This window comes from Diabrotica undecimpunctata, chromosome 3 (assembly GCF_040954645.1).
Source record: "Diabrotica undecimpunctata isolate CICGRU chromosome 3, icDiaUnde3, whole genome shotgun sequence".
In the NCBI taxonomy this organism is placed as follows: domain Eukaryota; kingdom Metazoa; phylum Arthropoda; class Insecta; order Coleoptera; family Chrysomelidae; genus Diabrotica; species Diabrotica undecimpunctata.
Window position 1 is genome coordinate 129599629 of NC_092805.1, and position 22689 is coordinate 129622317.

General features: G+C 34.0%; 1 protein-coding gene across 2 annotated transcripts in view; it reads left to right on the forward strand.

Annotated features, from left to right (window-relative positions):
• Positions 1-22689, forward strand: part of LOC140437405 (juvenile hormone esterase-like) — a 63882-nt gene that overhangs the window by 16776 nt on the left and 24417 nt on the right. For both annotated transcript variants that reach the window (XM_072526917.1, XM_072526918.1), the window contains exons 2-6: positions 3232-3408; positions 6386-6529; positions 8062-8215; positions 16391-16576; positions 17264-17454. In XM_072526917.1, the coding sequence (XP_072383018.1) occupies positions 3232-3408; positions 6386-6529; positions 8062-8215; positions 16391-16576; positions 17264-17454 (852 nt within the window). The remainder of the gene's footprint in view (positions 1-3231; positions 3409-6385; positions 6530-8061; positions 8216-16390; positions 16577-17263; positions 17455-22689) is intronic.

The following is a 22689-nucleotide window of genomic DNA, read 5'->3' on the forward strand; positions in this document are numbered from 1 at the left end:
TTGTATGGTGTGGAGACATGGTCTTTAAACAAACAATGTCTCAATAAATTGGATGTATTTGAAATGGACATATCGAAGAATGCTGATAATCTCCTGATCAGACAGAATGACCAATGAGGAAGTACTAAGAAGAATAGAGAACAGCAGGGAGATACTGGATTCCATCCAAATAAGAAAACTACAATATCTGGGTCATATAACACGTGGTGACAGATGATGATAATGAATTTATAAAACTAATAATGCAGGGAAAGATTCAGGGAAAGCGCAGAATAGGTAGAAAAAGAATGTCCTGGCTGAGAAACCTCAGCGAATGGTTTGGATGCAGCTCAACTGAACTCTATCGGGCTGTAGTGTCAAAAGTTAGAATATCAGTGATGATTGCCAACCTTAAAAACGTAAATTTGCCAAACGTAAAGAAGAAGAAATGAGTTTTATGCATATAAGTTTTTTCACATATATTCATGTAGGCTATCCCCATGACATTAAACTTTTATCGATCGTTTACTACACGTCAAAATTGGTTTACGCCTCAACCTTGTTCAGCCTTTTATATTCTATTTGATATTCTATTCTTCTTGGTTGAACAATAACTCATTTAAAGAATTGAAGGACGAAGGGCCACCAGCCAAGGGCTAGAATGAAACAGATTAAACAGTAACTTATATTTAATGCTAAGATTAAGTAGCAATTTCTGATAGCTGTCCGAAAACACTGTCAAATGGGATATTTCACTACACTTTTCACTGAGGCTATTTTCACTATTACATATAATTACAAGTAGAATTCCTTAGCGGAATGTCGTTTCTATGTTCAAAGCGAACTACTGGCCACACTGCTGGTTTGAATGAATGAAGTGTTCATATGAAAATTATCACTGCGGTTTTAGGAAACACTGATTACTATAAATGATTGGCTTGATAATATTTATGAATAATAATGCGATGCGAACTACTTAGTTACAAATTTAATATATTAATAAGCGAAGCGAGTATTTTGCGAGCTAGCGATTTCAGCTTACGGGATTTTGCGACCGATTTGGTAATAGCTTTTTCTCAACTAACTCCGATAACATCCAAATTATATAGGCAGGTAGCAGCGGGCTCTTTCCCCAAGAAGTACCGTTTAATATCTTCCTTTATTCCTTCTAAGAATTGCTATATCGGCATGGTTGAAAATTTATAATGAGTGGAATGGAATTTCACCACTTCTTATAAAAGCACCATTACAACCATTCCATTTCCTGCCTTTTACTTCTTTCTAGATAATCAGGCCAGAAATATGGTATTTATTTCCTCTTATTACGTGCCCTAAGTTTTCTTATTTTGACCACATTTAGAGTACCCAGACTTTTATTTAGTATTTTAAGCCCTTCTTCATTTCTGGTTATTGTAGGTCAAGAAATTTTTAACATTATTCTGTATCAACACATCTCAAACGCCTTTAACTAATTTATTTTGTCGACCTTTAGCGTCCAAGTTTCGCAATTATAAGAAAAAACAAACCTCACGTGTTTTTATTCCCGCTTAGGCTTTTGTTGGTTCTACTGTTGTTTGGCGTGGCATTATGATTATAGCCTTTACTTCTTCGTTGCATGTAATTTTATTATTTAGCTTATTTCGCAACTATTTAAAATTTAATACTAATTTGATACTACCACAAATCGTTCCTGATGCCCATGCCACATGTATTTTATCTACGTCCAACCATTTTTAACTTTAATGCGTGTAATTTATCCAGTAGCAACTTTAGATCATCGATGTTTTACATCATAATGACCCTGTATCATCAGCGTATCTTATATTGTTTATAATCTCTTGTGCTATTTTTATTTCCGTCCTATAATACAGCGTCTCTTGAAAAATATTTTGTAAATGCATATTAACAGGTTGACTGCCACAACGCGGCGGGCGTATACGCCCGTTCCGTAATGTTACCAATATGCCTCCTGCCTCGACGGGCGAATACGACCGCTATGCACAAAATTCTAGTTATTTATTTGCCAGCGGTCGTATTTTTGGAATATTTTGGAATTTTCTAATTTTTGTTTTTTCAAAATAAATTGTGGTCAATCAAGACGTTTATTGTAAAATAAAGTTTATTTTAACAATGTTTAATGAACAATTTTAAGTTTTTATATAAAGAAAATTGCAAAAAAATTAAATGTTTAATACTAGGTAAATAAGGTTATTTTACTCTAAAATTAAATGATAATTTAAATTGCTTAAACTAGTCGTTTTAACTAAAAGAAATGCATGATCAGTAACGAGTATAGCCTCTAGCCCTCTAGCTCTTACTGCTGCTTGCATCTTTCTCAGCATGCTTGCAAGTAAATTTTGGACATATTCTTGGGAAATTGCATTCCATTCATCCTGTGCAGCAAACCGAAGCTGCTCTATCGTATTTGGAACGGGATTTCTTTGTCGTTTGCTGCGTTTTAGGTGATCCCACATGTGCTCTATTGGATTTAAATCCGGGCTAAACAAAAATTCGAATCACAAGATTCTAATCTGAATGACTTTTAGACTGCACTTAAAGATGAATACTCCGCAATCGTTAAGAAAGCTATCATGATTCTACTTCCTTTTGTGACGACTTACCGATTCGAGACTAAATGTGTAAAAAATTTCATTCTTTACATTGAAATAGTTATAGTTACTTACTTAATTGTATTTATCTTTGTATAATAAAAATTTTGTATTCCATATAATATTATTTTTCATTCATAATTTCTTCATTTTTTTTACAGTCTTACATGAAAAATATTCAAACTACAAGATAATAATTTCTTTATTTATCAAAATAGGGTTCCGTCAAAAAAAAATATCGTCAATTAGGGTTCCGAGACCAAAAAAATTGGGAACCCTGTTCTAGAACATTCTAACTAGCAATTTATGCTGCAAAAAAATACTCCCTAAACGAGTGGTGTTTAGAATTTCAGTTATTTAGTCTTTTTTTTTGTCATTTTATTAGTTTTCTTTTTAGTTTAGAGCTCAATGCGTTTGCCAAAAACTGTTTTGAGTGTCAAAAAAAATAGTGATATCTTTTAATTTAAAATTATCCGTTCTGGACTTATTAACATTACGAAGATGATTATTTTTTATTTTAAGAGAAGTGTCTGATTCTTAAACTATACTCACTTATTCTCTATACTCACGTATTAATTTGTAATTTTAATTTATTTTTTATTTTTTATTTTATTTTATTTTTAATATTATTTTTCTTTTTCAGACGAATGCATCTTTACTAGATGTTAGAAATTTGGATGAAGATGACTTGATTGTAACGCTGTTAAAGCCCCCAAGTAGAATTCGCGGACACATATTAAAGAGTCGATTAGGACAAGACTTCTATGCTTTCCAAGATATTCCTTACGCCCAGGCACCAACTGGTAAAAATCGTTTTAAGGTAAAATACTGTTGAGTTGTTACCACTAATAAACCGTCGGATTTCCGACGAAGTTCGTCCACGATATCCCTTATGCATTTAACTGATTATTACATTCACACATTCACTACCAACGGTCACACATGTGTAACGGTGAAGTTTTCTTACGAACTGCTGACACACATGTGTGACACCGAACTTACGTGATGAAACGTCAAATAATTTTACCACGGTTTATCACAGTGGGTCTAAATTTGGCCACAGTCCACCTGAACAATTCTTCTTTCACACGCTATGGCTGGGTTGTGATCTCGACGTTTAAAAAAAGAAGAAATAGTCTATAAATTTATAGCACGATAAAGTGTCGTTATTGTGTATAATTTAGAGAGGTAATATAACTATGTACCTTGTTTATATACGGTGTAATCCATTATTATTTGTTTCAGACGTATTAACTATGTCAAAACGACATCTAAGTACACGAAATCTTCAATTAGAGGCCGAAATGGCTAGTAGGGAAGTTAGTGAGTACAGAGATACCGAAACTATTGAATATGAATTCGTGGAGGATTCCATCAGCCATCAAGCCCACGCTTGTGAGTCCGTGACCTCGATGCTCAAGTTCCGCGAACTTAGTTGTTTTGACCTACGGGAAGGGTCTTTTAGCTGAACTGCTTTTCTGTCTGTCTCTATTTTTTTGTATTGTATTGGCGCTGCATGAAGTTAGTGAGTACAGAGATACCGAAACTATTGAATATAAATTCGAGGGGGATTATAATGATGAAATATTTTATTCTAGTGGAAGTGAATATTCTCCTTCTCATTCTGGAAGAGCGACTGATGATACTAGCAATGATGGGGGTGAGTCGAACAATGATGGCGGTGAGTCAAGTAATGATAAGGGCAAAGCAAACGATGCAAATGAAAATGTGATACAAGAAAATGATGAGGCGGACTGGCTTGATGTAGAGGAAGATATTGAGATAAATCAGTTTAATGAACAAGAAAATATAAAAGTAAAAATTCCTGTTGACGCAACACCTATACAAAATTTTTCATTACTATTTGATGAAGAGCTTTTGATAAAAATCGTGGAGTGGACGAACCATAAAGCTGCTTCCCGTAAAGAAAACCCTAATTTAAAAAAATATTCCTTTTTTAGACGCTGGATAGATATAAATAATGACGACTTAAAAAAATGTTTGGGTCTGCGTATTAATGGGAAACATAAAACTTCCCTCCTTGCGTTTATACTGGAGCACAGATTCACTATATCACTTTCCAATATTTGGAAAAACTATGCCCAGATCAAAGTTTGAAGCTATTCTTTAAAATATTTGTTTTTACAAGCCGGAAGACGTAGAAGTTCAAGATCTACTTCACAAAATTAAAAACGTTACGAGTCATATTATAAATATTATCTTTTAGATTTACTATCCAGCAGAGAACTTAAGTCTTGACGAAGCCCTCTTTCTGTGGAGAGGGTGGTTAATATTCCGACAGTATATGCCGAAAAAACTAGTAAACATGGAATAAAAATTTATGAGATTACTAGCTCTGATGGATTTTTACTAAATTTCTCAATCTACAGCGGCAAGGAGACAGTAGTAAATGACAATGGGCATGCGTTTAAAGTAGTTAACAGGCTTGTTACTGAATATTTAGAGAAGGAAGACACTATATACATGGACAATTATTACAACAGATATGAGCGTGCCAAGATTTTACATGAAGAGAAGACTAACGTTTGTGGAACATTAAGAAAAAATAGAAAAAGTAACCCAAAGAGTGTTATTACAAAAAAAGTAAAGAAAGGAGAAGTCGTATGGCAAAGAAGAAGTCCAATCCGAGTATTAAAATGAAAAGGTTAAGGTTGAAAATACTAGAGGCCAGAAAAAATTGAAGCCAGTAATGATACGTGACTACAATTCCTTTATGTCGGGATGTGACAGAATTGACCAGATCACTTCATATTATGGCACACCACAAAAAACTTTGAGATGGTACATGAAAGTTTTCTTTCACTTAGTAAATATTTGGATGTGGAATGGCAACTGGTTGTTGAATAAAAATAAAAACACGTCAACGAAAACAAGAATGTCGTACCTTTAGTGAGAAAGAAATCAAACATTTATTGGGACAAACAAAACGGCCAAGCAGAAAAAAAGTTGTTGCGAAACACAACTTAAAAAAAGAAAATAAGCGGAAAAGATGTCGACAGTGCAGTGTAAGCAAAAAAAGAGCTGTCATCTGGTACACATACCAGGAATGTAAGGGAAGTGATGGACAGCCCATTGGGTTATGTGTTACACCTTGTTTTGCTAAGTGGCACAGAAAAGACAATTAAACTTCATTTTTTATTGGAAGTAATTTTTATTTTTGGTAATGTTAAAGAAATAAATGATTTTTTATAAGTAGCAGCTAAAAATTTTTATGTCACATAGTTGTGACACTTATGCTATGTTCAAATTTTTATTACTATATACCAGTATCACACATGTGTGACATTATGCAAAACAATTTTTTATAATCCTTGTTCAATTATAATACTCATCCCCAAAAATGGTGGATTTGGCATGTTTCTTTCATGTATAACCACAATCAGTTTGTCTGGACAGACCTAAAAATAGGTTGGTCACCAATGTGTTAACTATAAAAGTACTGAAAGATAATTAAGGAGAGTAAAATATGTAAAAACTTAATGGTTTTCTGGGGAACTTTTCGTGAAGATGAAATTTTCTTGGAAAAAAAATTCTTTTGTAAATTTTTTTTCCTTTATACCATTTTACGAATCGATAGAGGACTATTGATTCTTTTCTTTAATTTTTGCATATGGCCTACCGGTGCCCTGAGGGTGTTTATTATAAACTAAATACATAATGTTTTTAGGTTAATGTCCGTGATTTTTTCCTTCATGCCACTTAAAAATTTGTTAGTTTTCACGATAAGGAACCTGCATGTTCAGTTTTAAGAATAACCTCTTTTCTTTTAATTTTAGCCAGCAATAGCATTAGAAGGATGGCAAGAAATACTTGACGTAACTAGTAATACAAAGATATGTTCTCAGCCCAAATCAACATCTCCAATTGATTCACTGATAGAAACTGAAGATTGTTTGGTTGTGAATGTCTATACACCTGTGGTAAGTTACACGTTATAGACCTAAAGCCCATCGGACATTTTTAGGGGATTATTTGACCCAGCATAAATCACATATAAATCAATAGTACAATATGTAATAACAACTTTAGACACTATGCCGCCAATTCTTATCTAATGTCTATACATCAGTTGGTTGTCGCCATTCAGGGAGCAAGGTCTCTTTTTCGAGCTGGAAAATTATACGTTCCCTTAAAAAATGTAATCCTTTATCATCGATCTAGTGTCTTAATAATAATGTTCCACACATATATGTGGCTAGTTCCAATTAATTTATAAAGCACTTTTTCACTGATATTTGGGAACAAATAGTTGGGAACTACCAGTGCGGTTTCCGACCCAATAAATACATAACGGATCAAATCTTCACAGTCAGGCAGATTCTTGAGAAAACGCTTGAGTTTAGAGTCGACACCCACCACATATTCGTCGATTTCAAAGCCGCATACGACTCGGTCAACAGACAAAAATTTCTAGAGGCTAGGGTGGAATTTCAAACGCCGCTTCATCTTGTTCAACTAATGGAACTTACACTCACAGGCGTAGAGACTGTAGTCAGAATCCACAACGACTTTTCAATGCCTTTCCATTGTAAAAATGGACTAAGACAGGGAGATGGAGTGTCGTGTCTCTTATTTAACCTTGCACTAGGAAAAGTAATTCGAGAGTGCCATATTAATACGAAGGGCACTATCAGGCAACCAGATACCTAGACTATTAATTGATGATCTGAAACTGGAAGGTGTGGACACCTTCGTCTACCTGGGTTCGCTGCTGACCAAAGACAACAATGTCAGCGAAGAAATTAAAAAAAGAATAGTGCTTGCCAATAAGTGCTATTAGGCTTTAGGAAACAGATGGCCCCAAAACTACCCAGAAAAATTAAAAATACCATATATAAAACACTAATAAGGCCAGTGTTAACATATGAGTCAGAAACGTGGTCACTTACAGAAAACGACCAAGAATTGCTTAAACTTATCGAGAGAAAAATTCTAAGGTAAATATATGGAGGAGTCCAAGAACAGGGTTTGTGGCGTAGGCGCTACAACTTTGAGTTATACAGAAGTTTTGGGGAACCTGATGTTGTAAAATGTATTAAGTTAGCACGCCTTCGATGGATAGGACATATAATTAGGTGAGATGAAGATGCAACGATCAGAAAAATTTTCGACCGAAGAGGACCAGTGGGAAGACGAGCCAGAGGAAGACCAAAACTTAGGTATCAAGATAATATAGAGAATGATCTAAAATCCATCGGAGTTAAAGCATGGAGAAGGGTTGCCAGAGACAGGGACGAATGAAAGATTGTTCTGAAGAAGGCTTTGGCTCATAAAGAGCTGTAATGCACTGATGATAATGACTTTTTCACTGATCATGATCTAATAGGATAGAAAACGTTCTAAAATTTATAAACCAGAGAAGTTTTTACTTCATTGTAAGTTTTTTAAACTATGGTATACAGCCAACCACTGGGAACTTGACTTTTAAAATAATTTTTATATTTTATTTTAGAAACCTAGCACTAACTTTTCTTTACCTGTGTACTTTTGGATCCATGGAGGAGGTTTTAGTACAGGTAATGGGGCGATCAACACATATGATCCCAAAAATTTTATGGACTTTGGGGTAGTAGTTGTAACAATTAATTACAGGCTGGGAGTCTTAGGTAATATGTTAAACATATTAATTAATAAACTAACAAATAAACAAATCAAACTCATAAAACATGTACTTACGTACCTGTAACATTTTTTTAAAAATTAAGATGTTCCCTGACTTCAATCCACGTAACTTACTCAGACACACACACACACACAGACACACACACACACACACAACAATTTTTGTAGAACTCCAGCTCCGAGGACATGTGTGTTCCAATCGAACACTAGGATCCACATGTCTGAATATAAAACCGGTCACACTCCGTAATGGCCCCCAAGACCCCCAAGTGTATCTGACCCCCAAGCTATAACCAACCATCCCTCCCCATCACACGACACAACGAATGAGAAGGCTTTGTAGTGAATGTTACTTGTACTGAAAGTAAATTTTTACATAACTTTGGACTTGTGTCCCAAAATGTGTGCTAGGGAGAGCGAGTCTCCGACCTAAGTTTTATACAGATTGAACGAATTTAAAACGGAACATACAATTTAATATATGTCTGTTTGAACTACATTTGAAATAGTGGACCAATATAAAACTTGGACAAAAATAAATCCATACCCGGTGATAGACATTGTATAAAATATCGTTCAACTATCTGTCTCCTTTAAAGGAAAGAGGAGCTTGCCTAATAGTCGGAGAGATAGAGCCGAAATTTTGAACTGATCGGTAATATGACATTTCTCTATTGGAATATATTCATTGTAACTGGGTTAAGACTTTGCCTTACAGGCGGACGCCGCTCGTGGTACAGGGGGTGTCTATACAGGGATGAAGTTGTCATTTTTTTTCGTAAAAATTAACGATCGATAATATGGCTGAAAATTTGCCCAGAGTAAGATCTTCTTCAAAGACGAAATCCCAAAGGGCGGACGCGGGAGTGGATACTTAAGTGGTGACGGACAGGGGTGAAATTGCAATTTTTTGGGAAAAAATTAACGATAAGTAATATGTCCGCCATTTTCATGGCTCATTATTTTGCCCCTAAAAACTCTAAATCCAAAAGGGCGGACAGCTGGGTTGGTACAGAGAGCCATAAAGCGGGGTCAAATGTACCACTTGCCTGCGCATTTTAGGTCTCGCTAACAATTTTCAAACTGATTTTATTATAATATTTTTATACCGATTGATTTGAAAATTTGTATGCTCACTTCTGTTACTATTCTGAAAAGCGTTAAGTAGAGTTTTCCTCAAAATTTTCCAAAAAAATTTCCGTAAATGAAAATTTTCGTAATTTTTTGAGGTAAAATCTAATTTGCAGAATCCTTTCGATTTTCTGTCAGCTATACCATGATTTTTTCCAAAAATTTTCAAACGATTTTTCCGATAAGAAAAAAAAATCTCTCATTGATGTCATCACATTCATCATGTTCGTCACTTTCACTTTCAATAATATCACATTCATTATCTGCTTCATTTTCAATCACTACTTCTCGAACTGATTCTGGCATCTGAGGTCCACTTAACCATTTGAATTTATATGTTTCATCTTCAAACTCCCAACCATGTTCTTCAACAATCAATTCTGTTGGTACTTTTTTATGAGCATTTGTCCAAATATTTGAAATATAATGAGCTCGGAGTAGATGTTGGTGTAATTCATCTTGACATGGTGGCAAGCTTGAAGCCTCGAAATTTTTTAGTTTTTTTTTTAAGGCTCGTTCACATCATGCAACTTATACTGCCGGTTAAATAGTGAAAATCTGACATCGTTTACTTTTCTTTTTGGAATTGTTCTCGTCAGTCCTGTTCCATATAAGTGACATATGAAAGTTTCTAAGGTTTCAAAAACTTCATTACAATCGAAGTCAGTTTCACCAAGTTGAATAAAAGCATCTTGATACTTATTACATTTAGCGCATGCGTCTAGAATTACTGATCTAAATGGAACGCGCATCATTATTATTTTAATATTTTAAAATAATAATAATGATGCAAAATTAATGTTCAAACAGAATTTGTAATATTATAATTAACTAATGAAAAAAAAATTCAATCAATTTGAAAGTTAAAAAAAATATTGAAAATATCTACAAAGTAAATTTCAAAACTTAAAAAATTGATAATTACACTATTAAATTGATTTTTATTAATAATTATTTGTAAAATGTTAAAGAAATTCTACAAATTGAATTTTACCTATTGATAAATAGAAATATTATATTTTGTATTTGATTATTAATGTAATAATAAATCAAATTTTTCTTATATCTGAACAACCATTATTTATGCAATATAAATAATGGTTGTTCCTAGGTACCTAGGTTCCTAGGTACAATAAAAAGGTAATACCTTTTTATTGTAATAAAAAATAAGTAAAATTACTATGTGTTATACCAAAAATATTTAATAGTTAACATTATAAAATTACTTTTTTAAGACTTTGCCTTACAGGCGTCCGCCTGTAAGGCAAAGTCTTAACCCAGTTACAATGAATATATTCCAATAGAGAAATGTCATATTACTGATCAGTTCAAAATTTCGGCTCTATCTCTTGGACTATAACTAAGCGATAGGTGATTTGACAGCATAATAACTGCTTGTGTAGTCTAGTTTTCACAGTGATGCTAGGCAACCTGTTTGGGTGGAGTTTTGACTTGTTCTTGAATGAGTTCAGAATCCAGCAGCCCTCTGAAGTATTGGATTTTTATAATATAATTATTTGACAACCTTTTGTTGGCCAACCACCTAGAGCGGAGTTGAGCCGAAATACATTGATTTCGTATGTTCCGTTTTAAATTCGTTCAACCTGTATCTCCCTGGCCCTATTGTGTATGCTCGGTTACTCAGCCGCCGAATTGGGAAAATAATTTTGGTCTCCTCGTCAGCTGAGCACCCGCAGGGTCTGGCCATCAAGCCCACGCTTGTCGATACGTGAGCTCGATGCTCAAGTTCCGCGAACTTGGTCGTTTTGACCTACCTGAAGGGCCTTTTAGCTGAACAACTTTTCTGCCTGACTCTATTTTTTTGTATTGTATTGGCGCTGCATAGCCGCTGTAACAAAAGGTTATAAGTATTAAAAGTAAAAACAACTAGATAAAAAAATAAAATATAACGATAGGGTATTTTTTGGATCTTCTGTTACTGCGTTTATTCGACTATTACATCTCTATCATTACTTCATTGTTCTTCTGGCTCTTCTCTATATCCAGCTAACTGCTGTCTGAGTCGCCTATGTCCTGTCCTTTGGTTTTCGTCATAGTCTATCAACTCTCTTAATAGTCTGCTAGGATGATTCCTGAAATCGTTGAAAATCATCTGTGCTTTTTCGTTTATTGTTCTTAGAATTTTCTTTTCTTCCCTAAAGTCCCTAAATACGTACTCTAATGGAATGTACCTTGGGTTTATTGAGAGCCTCTCTGATCATACGGTTCTGAACTATTTGTATTTTGTTTCTGTTAGATTTGCAAGTATGTCTCCATGCGGTCGAGGTGTATATTAGTGTTGGTAAAATTATACAGTTTGCCATCCTAATCTTTGTTTTAAATCTTAGTTTACTCTTCCGACCTATTAATAATGAGAGTTGACTTCTAATTATTTTAGCTTTCTGGACCGTTTGTTTCACGTGTTGTGTGAAGGTCAGCTCTTTGTCCAATGTTACACCTAAGTATTTGGCTTGATTTGACCATTCGATTTGAGTATCGAATAGCGATAGCACCCCATTTGCTCGCCTCTTCTTTTTTGGTACATGACGGCCTGTGTTTTGTCAGGATTGACAGCTATCTTATACTGTATACTGTTGGTATTGTTGGTTGGTACTGTTAACAGCTATAGCTGTATCGTCTACGTAAAGACTTGGCAATGATCTGGGTTCAGTTGGGGTGTCTGCTGTGTATTTGGTGTATAGATACGGCGACAACACCGCTTCCTGTGGTACACCAGCTTCTATGGCTACAGCTTCGGACAGGGTTGACCCTATCTGAACTCTGAACCTTCTGTCGGCTAGGTATGATGAGACAAGACATGTCATCGCCTCACTATAACCGTATTGGTTCATTTATACAGCAGGCCTTGACTCTGTCGAATGCTTTACTGACATCTAGAAAGGCGGCTGTTGTGTATCTTTTCATTGAACCCTTTTGTGATATATTCCGCTAGACGGAAGCACCTGAAGTTTACATGAGTGAATTGGTATTGTTCCGGTATCTTCTGATTCTTATTTTAGTCTAGCTAGTATGACCCGCTCTGCAATTTTGCTTATTGCTGGTAATAAGCTTATCGGCCTATAATTCTGTGGAAATGTGACATTTTCCCCTGGTTTTTCAATCATTATTACGTGAGCTTTCTTCCATCTGCCAGGAAAATGTCTTAATCTTAGAATGTGGTTGATTAAATTTGTTATGTATACTATTGCTTTTTGCTGGCAGATTCTTCAGAGCTCTATTCATAATATGGTCTGGTCCTGAAGCTTTTTTTGGGGTTAGTACGCTTGATCAACTGTCTGACTTCTTCAGGGGAGGTATATGTAATATATATGTTGCCACTTCTTTTTATTGTCCTGTATCTTCTTTCCACTTCTTCTGTGAAGTTAAGATCTTCATCACGATGATAATTTTTCCTACCTCCTCTTTCTAGCGTGTTTTTTTATAACTGCCGGTTTGTCTTCTTCTGCGTACACAATTCCATTTTCTCCATGTAAGGGTGGAATCTATTTTTTATCTTTTCTTAGTATTTTAGATAGCTTCCAGAACGCTGATTTATTTGGGTTTAGCTGAATATAGTTGTCCCAATTATCGTTTCGATGTTCTAATTGTTTTTTAACTTCCCTATTTAGCTCATTAGCAATTCTTTTGTCCTCCTGATTTCATGTTCTGTTGGCCCTTCTTCTTTTTCTGTTTTTCCCTTATCAGTTCTTTCAGCTCGTTGCGGATTTCTCTGAATCTTACCCTAACTGTTGGTGTTTCTTCTTTTGGGGTGCTGGCCTCGATAGCAGTTTGTATCGTTTTTTTTTTTAGTTTAATTCTCGTTTAATTCTCGTTTTGTGTTTATTGTTGTTATTGCGCCAATAGTTTCGCTTGCTATTCTTTTGTAGTTTGGCCAACTTGTTCGTTTTTTCTTGTAGATTTACAAACAGTTTGTTTTTGCTGCTCCCAGGTTTAATACAGTTGGGTTGTGATTTGATTCACCCTCATTCGTTGAGTGTATTTCGTATTGGTGACCCAAGTTTTGTACAATTGCTATGTCCAGAAATATAGGGAGTCTGTCCCGACCATGGAAGTATGTAGGTTCTTTGGGTCCTACCACTATGGTGTTTTGTCTGTCTTCGAGATAGCCACACAATAGTCTCCCGTTACGGTTTGTGGTTCTGTCGAACTAGTTGAGCGTTCTTGCATTCAGGTCTCATCTGTGTCCAAAATGACATTTAGGTCTTCATTTAAGATCGGATCATTCGGTCTAACATATGCTGAAACAATATTCAGCACATCTTTTCCCGTTTTGATCCTTAATATGGTGTTTTCCTTAGTAACCAGACCATCTGGTGTAGGAATTACTTGGTGTTCGATTCCTTTTTTCACCAGAATGTACTTGCCTCCTGATGTAGCCATGTAGTCATTTCTGTAGACATCATAGCCCGGAAATATTATTGTTGTTTTTTTTGTTATTTTATTTTCTTGTAAAGCTACGATATCTAGTTCAAGTCTGTTGGCAAACTCGTCCAGAGAGTTGATTTTTTGTTTAAGCCCATTTGAATTCCATGATCATATTCGTAGATTGTCCAACCGGTTAGATAGTTCTGCTTACACCAATTCTGCCCATTACGCTCACTACACTAGTCATCTTCTCGAGCATAAACATGAAGTTCTTCAACTGTTCGTTGATGTTGGCTATAAGTATTGCTGTTTCAGAATTGACCACGGATTTTAGTTTTTTCGGATGTTGTGTTTTCCTGATTGCTTGTGCGTAGATGACAGATTCTGTTACTGATGCACTTTGTATGCTTCTGCTTCTTGGTTGTGTAGCATAATTTTTTTGTGGGACGCCTTTAAAGAATATACTTGGGCCGCAGTGGCAGACCTTTGATCCGTGGAAGAATCCCTGTAGAAGAAGACAGTTGTAGCACTGCATTACGTCCTTACTGTTTTTATTTCATCTTCTACATATATCCTCATGTAGCAGAGATCGGTGACTTTTTTCATTTTTTGGTCGTCGTCCTCGTTGATTGTGACTAGAAAAAGTGGTAGTCGCTTTTGGTCCTCTTTTTTTGATATCATGTTTGATACCTTAATGGTGTCAAAGCCTTTTTCGTTCAGTTCTTTTTGAATGAATTTTACGTCTGTCATTTCCGACAGTCCTCTTATCACCACTCGTTTTGGTTTTTGAACATCAATTGGATAGGCAATCCACTTTATTCTATTGTTTTCGTTATATTCCTCTAACACTTTAAGCATGTTTAGGTAACTCTGTCATTTTTTTGGATGACGATCGATCTGCCAGATTTGGCAAAGTTGTTTGTCGAGCCTATTCCTTTCTCTGTTTTTGTGATTTATGATATACAGCTGATTACAGGAAATTCATTTACCTTGTGGATTTTAATCATAATAAATACTAAGAATACCTAAGTCTGACATAAATTATAAAATTATTGGGGGAAGAAAAGGAAAAAGACAATTAAGATTTGATTTCACGTACAGTGCGTCTGTGTAACCACTTATATGTATTTTGCCCTAATAGGGCTCTTCAGAGACGGCTATTAACAGCCGTTCTGAACGTGAAAATAAATCTTTTCTGTCTTAGGAAGCAACTCTAACATGGCTTCGTATAGACGCAAATAGCGACATCTGATATTAAAATCCGTAAACTAATTTTCGAAACCAAATTCAGATTTTTCAGCGACTGTGAATAGCCGTCTCTGAAGAGCCCTATTAGGGCGAAATACGTATAAGCGAAAACACAGACGCACTGTACGTGAAATCAAATCTTAACTGTCTTTTTCCTTTTATTCCGATATACTCTGTACGAGTACTAGAAACCAATTCGTTAAGGATTTTTGCTTAGTTGAGGAGATATGTTATGGAATGCAATTTTTAGATTCCCCATGTCTCTAATAACATCTTTATCAACGTCTGTTTTGACTTGCAATTCTTAGAAGGCACAGATTAAAGCAAAAATCTGAATTTGGTTTCGAAAATTAGTTTACGGATTTTTATAAAATTATGATTTACCGAGCGTTTAACGAAGATTGTTAAAAAACAAAACATCAGGTATATCATTCGGGATGCCAGTCTAAAATGTGCTAAGCTGGCTGTTTTTTACTTTCCGTAGTTGAGGAGAAAATACCGTTTGAGATAAAACGAGAGTCATCATCATCATTGGCTCCACAACCCGTGGTGGGTCTTGGCCTGCTCAAGGATAAGTCTCCATTCTCTCCTATTCTTCGCCTTGGTTTTCCAGTTTCGTACTCCCAACAATTTGCTAGTACAAAACGAGAGTACTTGATTTTAATTGATTCTGATTTAAAGTTTTGTACAAGTTATATTCCTCTACTTTCTTGTATAAAATGAACCTCTGGGTGCCGTTTCCGCTGGATGTATGAAAATTTATTTCATTATAACTGTGGAAAAGCTAAATTGGAACAAGCTATATTACTTATTCCAAAGCATGGCTTAAGTTTAGACACGATTTTTTCTATTTACTAAGTTTAAGTTTTATCTTGGTCTATGTATTTACCTATTAGAGAAATTTGTACTTTCATCTCTATAATAATTAAGCGATGTTGACTGCATAGAATTTCGGAGAAGCATTTCTTTTAGCTACCAAAGAAGTATTGTTGGAGTCGTGGGACAGGTAAAGGATTATACTTCCTATTTTATTAATTAATTTACTATCTTTGGTACCTTGTAACCCTAGAACCCAACAATGTGGGTTCCCTTGTGACCCAACCGTTCGGTTTTTCTTGAATACGCTTGCGCGCGCGTGGTTCACACCTCGGTCTGTGGTCTTAGCTTGGCTTTAAAATTTTTTCCCTTCCAAGAAAACTTCCATAATATGATTCCGAACCATAAATTAAAACATTACACATTAATTATTAAATACTGCGTTTTTGTATTTTAGTATAATTGTATTTTGTATTTCCCTATCAATAATAGAATTTAAAGATTACCGTTGCAATAAATTTAATATTTTTTAAAAATATTAACTAATTTAATGCTAAATATTGCTTAAATTTTTTTAGGCTTTCTGTCAACCGACGATGAAAACATTCCTGGAAATTTAGGTTTAAAAGATCAACAATTTGCTCTTAAATGGACTTACGAAAATATAGAAGCTTTTGGTGGGGATCCCAAACAAATCACCATAGGAGGACAAAGTGCAGGAGGTTCATCAGTTAGCTATCATTTATTACATACTGGAAATAGGGGTAAATATATTTCTTTCATTGAAATGGGTTTAAAGAAAAAACGTCCACGTTTTGAGGAAAGCGCAAACAAAAATTAAGACCTATTATCCTTGAAAGAAAACTAATGTAACACCATCAAATTTTTTTCTCTTTTTTCAAAATTCTTTTCTAAGGATTTTCTACTTTACCAATTTTCTCGTAAGGTTTAATTTTTTGTCGATCCTATGATGTGTTTGGTACGTATTTTCAACTGGTATCTTGGACACGGTACAAGAACATACCTAACAGTGAGTGGAACATTACAGTTGTAAAATAAAGAAGTATTGATGTGGCCAATTATATGCCCGTGGCTAAGTCTAAGTATGTCCTAGACGAAGTCGAGTAACAACGGCTTGATGAGCTCTGTTGTGAATTTGATATTTCCATGATTTTACACACCTTTTAACTTCGCAAAGTTTTGATACTGAATTATCTCGCTAGTTTTGCCACAAATTTTTGACAACTTTATCAAATGACTTTAAATAATTTAGCGCAGTATTGTTTAGTCAGGCCAGAAACAAAATATAACCATTATTTGGCGCAGTCTATACTATTAATTTTTTTTAAATAATTATTCCTACAATTAATAATTAGTATTCCTGTTTCTATTTATTAGTCCTACGATAATAATAATTATGGTAGGAGTAATATATTCTTTAAAATTTTTAGATACGATTAAAGGCGTTATACAAGAAAGCGGTTCTGCACTTAATACATTTGCATACCAGATTGATTGTAGAGAGAACGCTTTTGCATATGCCAAGCGTCTTGACCCAACATTTACCTCAAATAGCTCTCAAGATTTGCTCTCACTTTTACAAAAAACTCCAGTAGAAACTTTAGTGGAAACTCAGTCTAATGTAAGTATTTTTATTTGTATGCAAATATACAATACAATAAAGAAACTATAAATGAAATACAAATCTTTTTTCTTAAAAAAAAATAACATAAATACACATTTTTTTTTCATATTAAAGTGTTTTAAATTTAATATTATGTCCTTTGGTAACTAGGGTGTGCTGATCATGTAAATGCACTCAGTTTTTTTTAAGCACGTATTCTTTTTACAAAAATACTGAGAAAATATTTAATAAAACTATATTTTATAAAAAATTACACTGCAAAATTAAGTTGTTCATAAAAAAATAATGTTGTGTAATCTACGAAAAAAATAAAAATAATGACTGAAATATTTAATGAAATATACAAGGCAGGAAAAATACCAGTAGAGTGGCTCCAATCGGAGTTCGTACCATTGTCCAAAAAACCAGGAGCAAAAGTTAGGACCTTAAGCCTAATGAGCCATCGGCTGAAGCTGTTTTTTAAAGTCATCCACAAAAGAATTTTCCGGAAATGCGAGGAACAAATTGCGCCCAATCAGTTTGGATTTGTGAACGACGTTGGTACGAGGGAAGCTTTATTTAGCGTGCAGGTATTGTTTCAGAAATGTGGAGATGTCAGCTGTGAAGTTTTTGCATGCCTGTTTGTCTACAAGAGGGCTTTCGATAGAGTCAGGCATGAACAAATGAAGGAAGTGCTGAAGAGGACAGGGATTGACGGAAAAGACTTAAAAATAATAGATAACCTGTATTGGAATCAATCAGCGGTACTCCTAATAGACGGAGAATATACAGATCAGGTCAAAATCTTAAGGGGAATGAGACAGGGGTGCATACTTTCACCACTGATATTTAATATGTACTCAGAGCACATTTTTGAAGAGGCACTAAAAGATATTGATGTGGGCATCTCAGTAAATGGAGTCAAGCTCAATAGCATGCGGTATATAGATGATACAATAGTGTTTTCCAATGCCAGACAAGGGCTGCAAAACTTAATAAACAAAATAACGGAAACAAATAGAAGGTATGGACTGGATATAAACATCAGCAAAACCAAGCTAATGATCATCAGCAAGAAAAACATAACTAAAGCAAATCTGTATGTGAACCAAATGACAATTGAACGTGTCTCACAATACAACTGCTTAGAAACTATATTCAATGAGTCGTGGGACAATACCCAAGAGATTAAATGTCGCATCGGAAAGGCAAAAGTGCATTCTTGACTATGAGCTCTGTGTTTAAGTACCATGACCTCACCCTAGAAACAAAAATAAGGCTCATTAAATGTTATGTATACTCAGTGCTTCTGTACAAAGTAGAAACGTGGACATTAAAGCGAAAACTCTATCAAAAGTTTAGGCTTTTGACCTATGGTTATACAGAAGGATCCTGCAGATACCATGGACAGACAAAATCACCACTGAAGAAGTACTGCGGAGGATAAAAACAACTGCTGATTTGGTCAACATCGTGAAGGGCCGTAAGCTGCAGTACTTGGGACATATAATGAGAAATCAAGAGAGATACGAGCTACTTAAATGCATTTTGCAAGGTTAAATTTGAAGAAAATAGGGCCCCAGAACGAAGAAGAGTATCCTGGCTTGCTAACCTGAAAGCATGGTATAGAAAGACCAGAAACACAGCTATTTCGTATAGCAACCAACAAAGTCATGATAGCCAGAATGATCGCCAACGTTCGGAACGGACAGGCACCCTAAGAAGAAGAATAATTTTTTCGTGAAAATTGAATTTGGTAGTTTTCTAGTTGATCCAGCAGTGATCAGCTATCATTCTAATATCCCATATTCCTTTGTAACGTCTCTCCATCTCTTTTATGTCTCGATACAACCTCTCTCTCTATTCCTTGCTGACATCTCCAAGATTTTCTGGATAATAGTTACGTAGGAATCCAGAAAATAAAGTTTGACGCTCATATTGTATTCAAGTTTTTTTATAATTTTCGACCATGTCAATGTCATACAATTTCTTATTAAAAAGAGAGAGACTTCTTTCTCTTCTTTCTTAACGTAATGTAAATTTTGTTCTCGACTTTCTCACTCGTAGAAAACACTGAACACCTAGATATTTTGTTAATCCGGACTGCTGACCCAAAAACGTGGATATTATTTTTTCCACCTCCACAAAGATGCCAACAATATTCGCTATACTTTATTTTATTTAGTAACAGTTCAAAATTCTCGTATGTTTCTTTGATATGTATGGAGTAACCAACAGGCACCGAGGTATTAGTAAAGTATTACTATTGTGCAACCAGACAAGACACCCTTCAGACTTTTCTAGAAGAAGCAATAAATAACCGCTGTGATGTGAAATCGTAATAATTTTCAGTTCTATTATTATCTAGGAGTATTATTAAAATACATCAGTAAAGCCTCCTGAGAGAAGTATTCCGCGAACTGTTTTCACGATGCCTCTGCCCTGGAAATGTGGTTTCTGGAGCCAACAGATTTTTATCTTTAAGTCGTGATCCCAAGATTTGTGCATTGTTTTTCGCTAGGCACAAGTATGTCACTAAGTTATTTAGTCCATTTTGGACAAACTGTTAAAATTGGTCTACATCAACGATTTCCAGCACACTGTAATCAATGGCCACGTTAAAATTCAATACTGCTTGATTCTAATTAAACACGACATTTCTACGTTGTTGAATTCGATTTATTCATCGTTTATGTTTAACTTCATTTCGCAGTTCGCGCTGTTCGTCAGTTTACCTCGCTCGTATATTTTTTTGACTTGCAGAATTGTTTCTACCACAAAAGTTCTACCACCTAAGATGCAGGGTCTAATTGGTGACAATTTTAAGAATAAAAATTTAACTAAAAATTAAAAAATGCTTTCTTTTGTGTTTCTAAATAACCATATACAGGGCGGTCCTTAAGTAATTGTACAAAAAGAAACCGTAGATTCTACACTTTAAAATTTTACGATTTAAGCCGAATTTCTTTAATAACTTGTTGATATTAAGAAAGATACAGGGTGTTAAAGTGGAAATTTAAAATTTTAATTTTCGCTATAACTTTCATGTTTGTGAACATTTATGTACAAAAATTCATAACTGGGTACTATTGAATATGAGAATTTATAATTTGATGCATAATTTAATGTAGCTCATAGAGAGTGCCACATATGTGGCATACATTTCCACTTAACTTTTTTGCTCTTTAAGTTACCGGTGTTTGTGATAAAAAATATTAAAAATACATTATTTTAACAAAAAAAGGTATACCTGTTAATAACTTTAAAACTTTTTTCGATATAATCGCCTTTTACAAATCAACTACATAATTCTCATTTAACGCAATTACTTCAGACAACGAAAGAAAATTAGACAAAAACGTCAATACTTCTGAATTTTGGTATAAAATGCCTTTAATAAAGTTAATAGTTAACGAAATATTAAATAAAATAAATATATCAGCAGGATAGTTAATAGTAGGATTTGACAAAGTAAGAGAATAATTCGATTTTACCTCAAACTATTTACGTTTTGTATTAAATTAAAGCCATAATTAAAATATTTTATTTATAAACCAAATTAAGAAATAATTAAACTTAATAACATTAAACTTTTTGTCAAAGTAAGTGTTCGATATGTCCACCATTTTCTTTAATTCATTTGTCAATACATTCCATAAAAGATAGTCTCATATTAAATAGCATCATTGGTTCTGAAGAAACTGCTGCAGTATTTATAATAAGTATTATAAGTAGAATATAATATAATAAATATAATATTATAACAAGTATTCTTTTGGGTTTTTTTATGAATTAAATAATTATATTTATCTCACCACATGACCAAGGAATATGACTACTACGAACAATCCAACGTTCAGGAAAGTTGTATTTAATTATGTTCTCACTGGCTTCTCTCTTTAATGTGATGGTGTACAATATTATCTTGCATAAACCACATATTTCGTCTTAAGTTTTATGACAATTCTTCCAATAAATCAATAAAACCATTTTATAAAAAATGTAAATAAATCTCACCACCCAAACAACAAAGTAATTTGTATGTCCGTAAAAAATAAATACAAATGGTACCAAACCATAAGATATGCATTTTAAACATGAATTTTAAATAAACGTATGGTTTGGAGCCATTGGTAATTATTTTTTACGGACATGCGAATTACTAATTTGAATTTAAGATTTATTTACATTTTTATAAAATGATTTTATTGATTTATTGGAAGCATTGTCATCAAACTTAAGGCTAAATATGTGGTTTATGCAATATGGTACACCACCACATTATAGAGACAGGGCAGTGAGAACATACTCAAATACAACTTTCCTGAACGTTGGATTGTTCGTGGTAGTCATATTCCTTGGTCATGTGGTGAGATATTAATATAATTACTTAATGCATAAAAATCCCAAAAGAATACTTTTTATTACACTTATAATACTTATAATAAAAACTGCAACAGTTTCTTTAGAACCAATGATGCTATTTAATATGAGACGTTCTTTTATGGAATGTATTGACAAATGAATTAAAGAACTTACTTTAACAACAATTTTAATGTTATTTAGTTTAACTATTTATTAATTTGGTTTGTAAATAAAATATTTCGATTATGACTTTAATTTAATACAAAACGTAAAATGTTTGATGTCAATTCCAATTATTCTGTTATTTTGTCAAGTCCTACTATTAACTATCCTGCTGATATATTTGTTTTATTTAATATTTTGGTTTTGTCCAATTTTCTTTCGTTGCCTGTAGTAATTGCGTTAAATCTGAATTATGTAGATGATTTGTAAATTGCTATTATCTCGAAAACTGTTGAGTTATGAAATTATTAACAAGTATACCTTTTCTTTGTTAAAATACTGTATCTTTAATATTTTTTATTAAAAACACCGGTAACTTAAAGAGCAAAAAAGTTAAGTGCAAATGTATGCCACATATGTGGCATATGTGGCACCCTCTATCAGCTACATTAAAATATGCATCAAATTATAATTCCCGATGTTTAACAGTACCCAGTTATGAATTTTTATACATAAATGTTAAAAACATGAAAGTTATAGCGAAAATTAAAATTTTAAACTTCCACTTCCAAATCAACATTTTATTAAAGCAATTTTGCTTAAATCGTAATATTTTAAAGTGTAGAATCTACGATTTTTTTTAACAATTACAATGTACGGATGTACAATGTACTTGTAGTCCGTACTTAAGGACCACCCTGTATACAACGTGTTAGTCTATCAAAA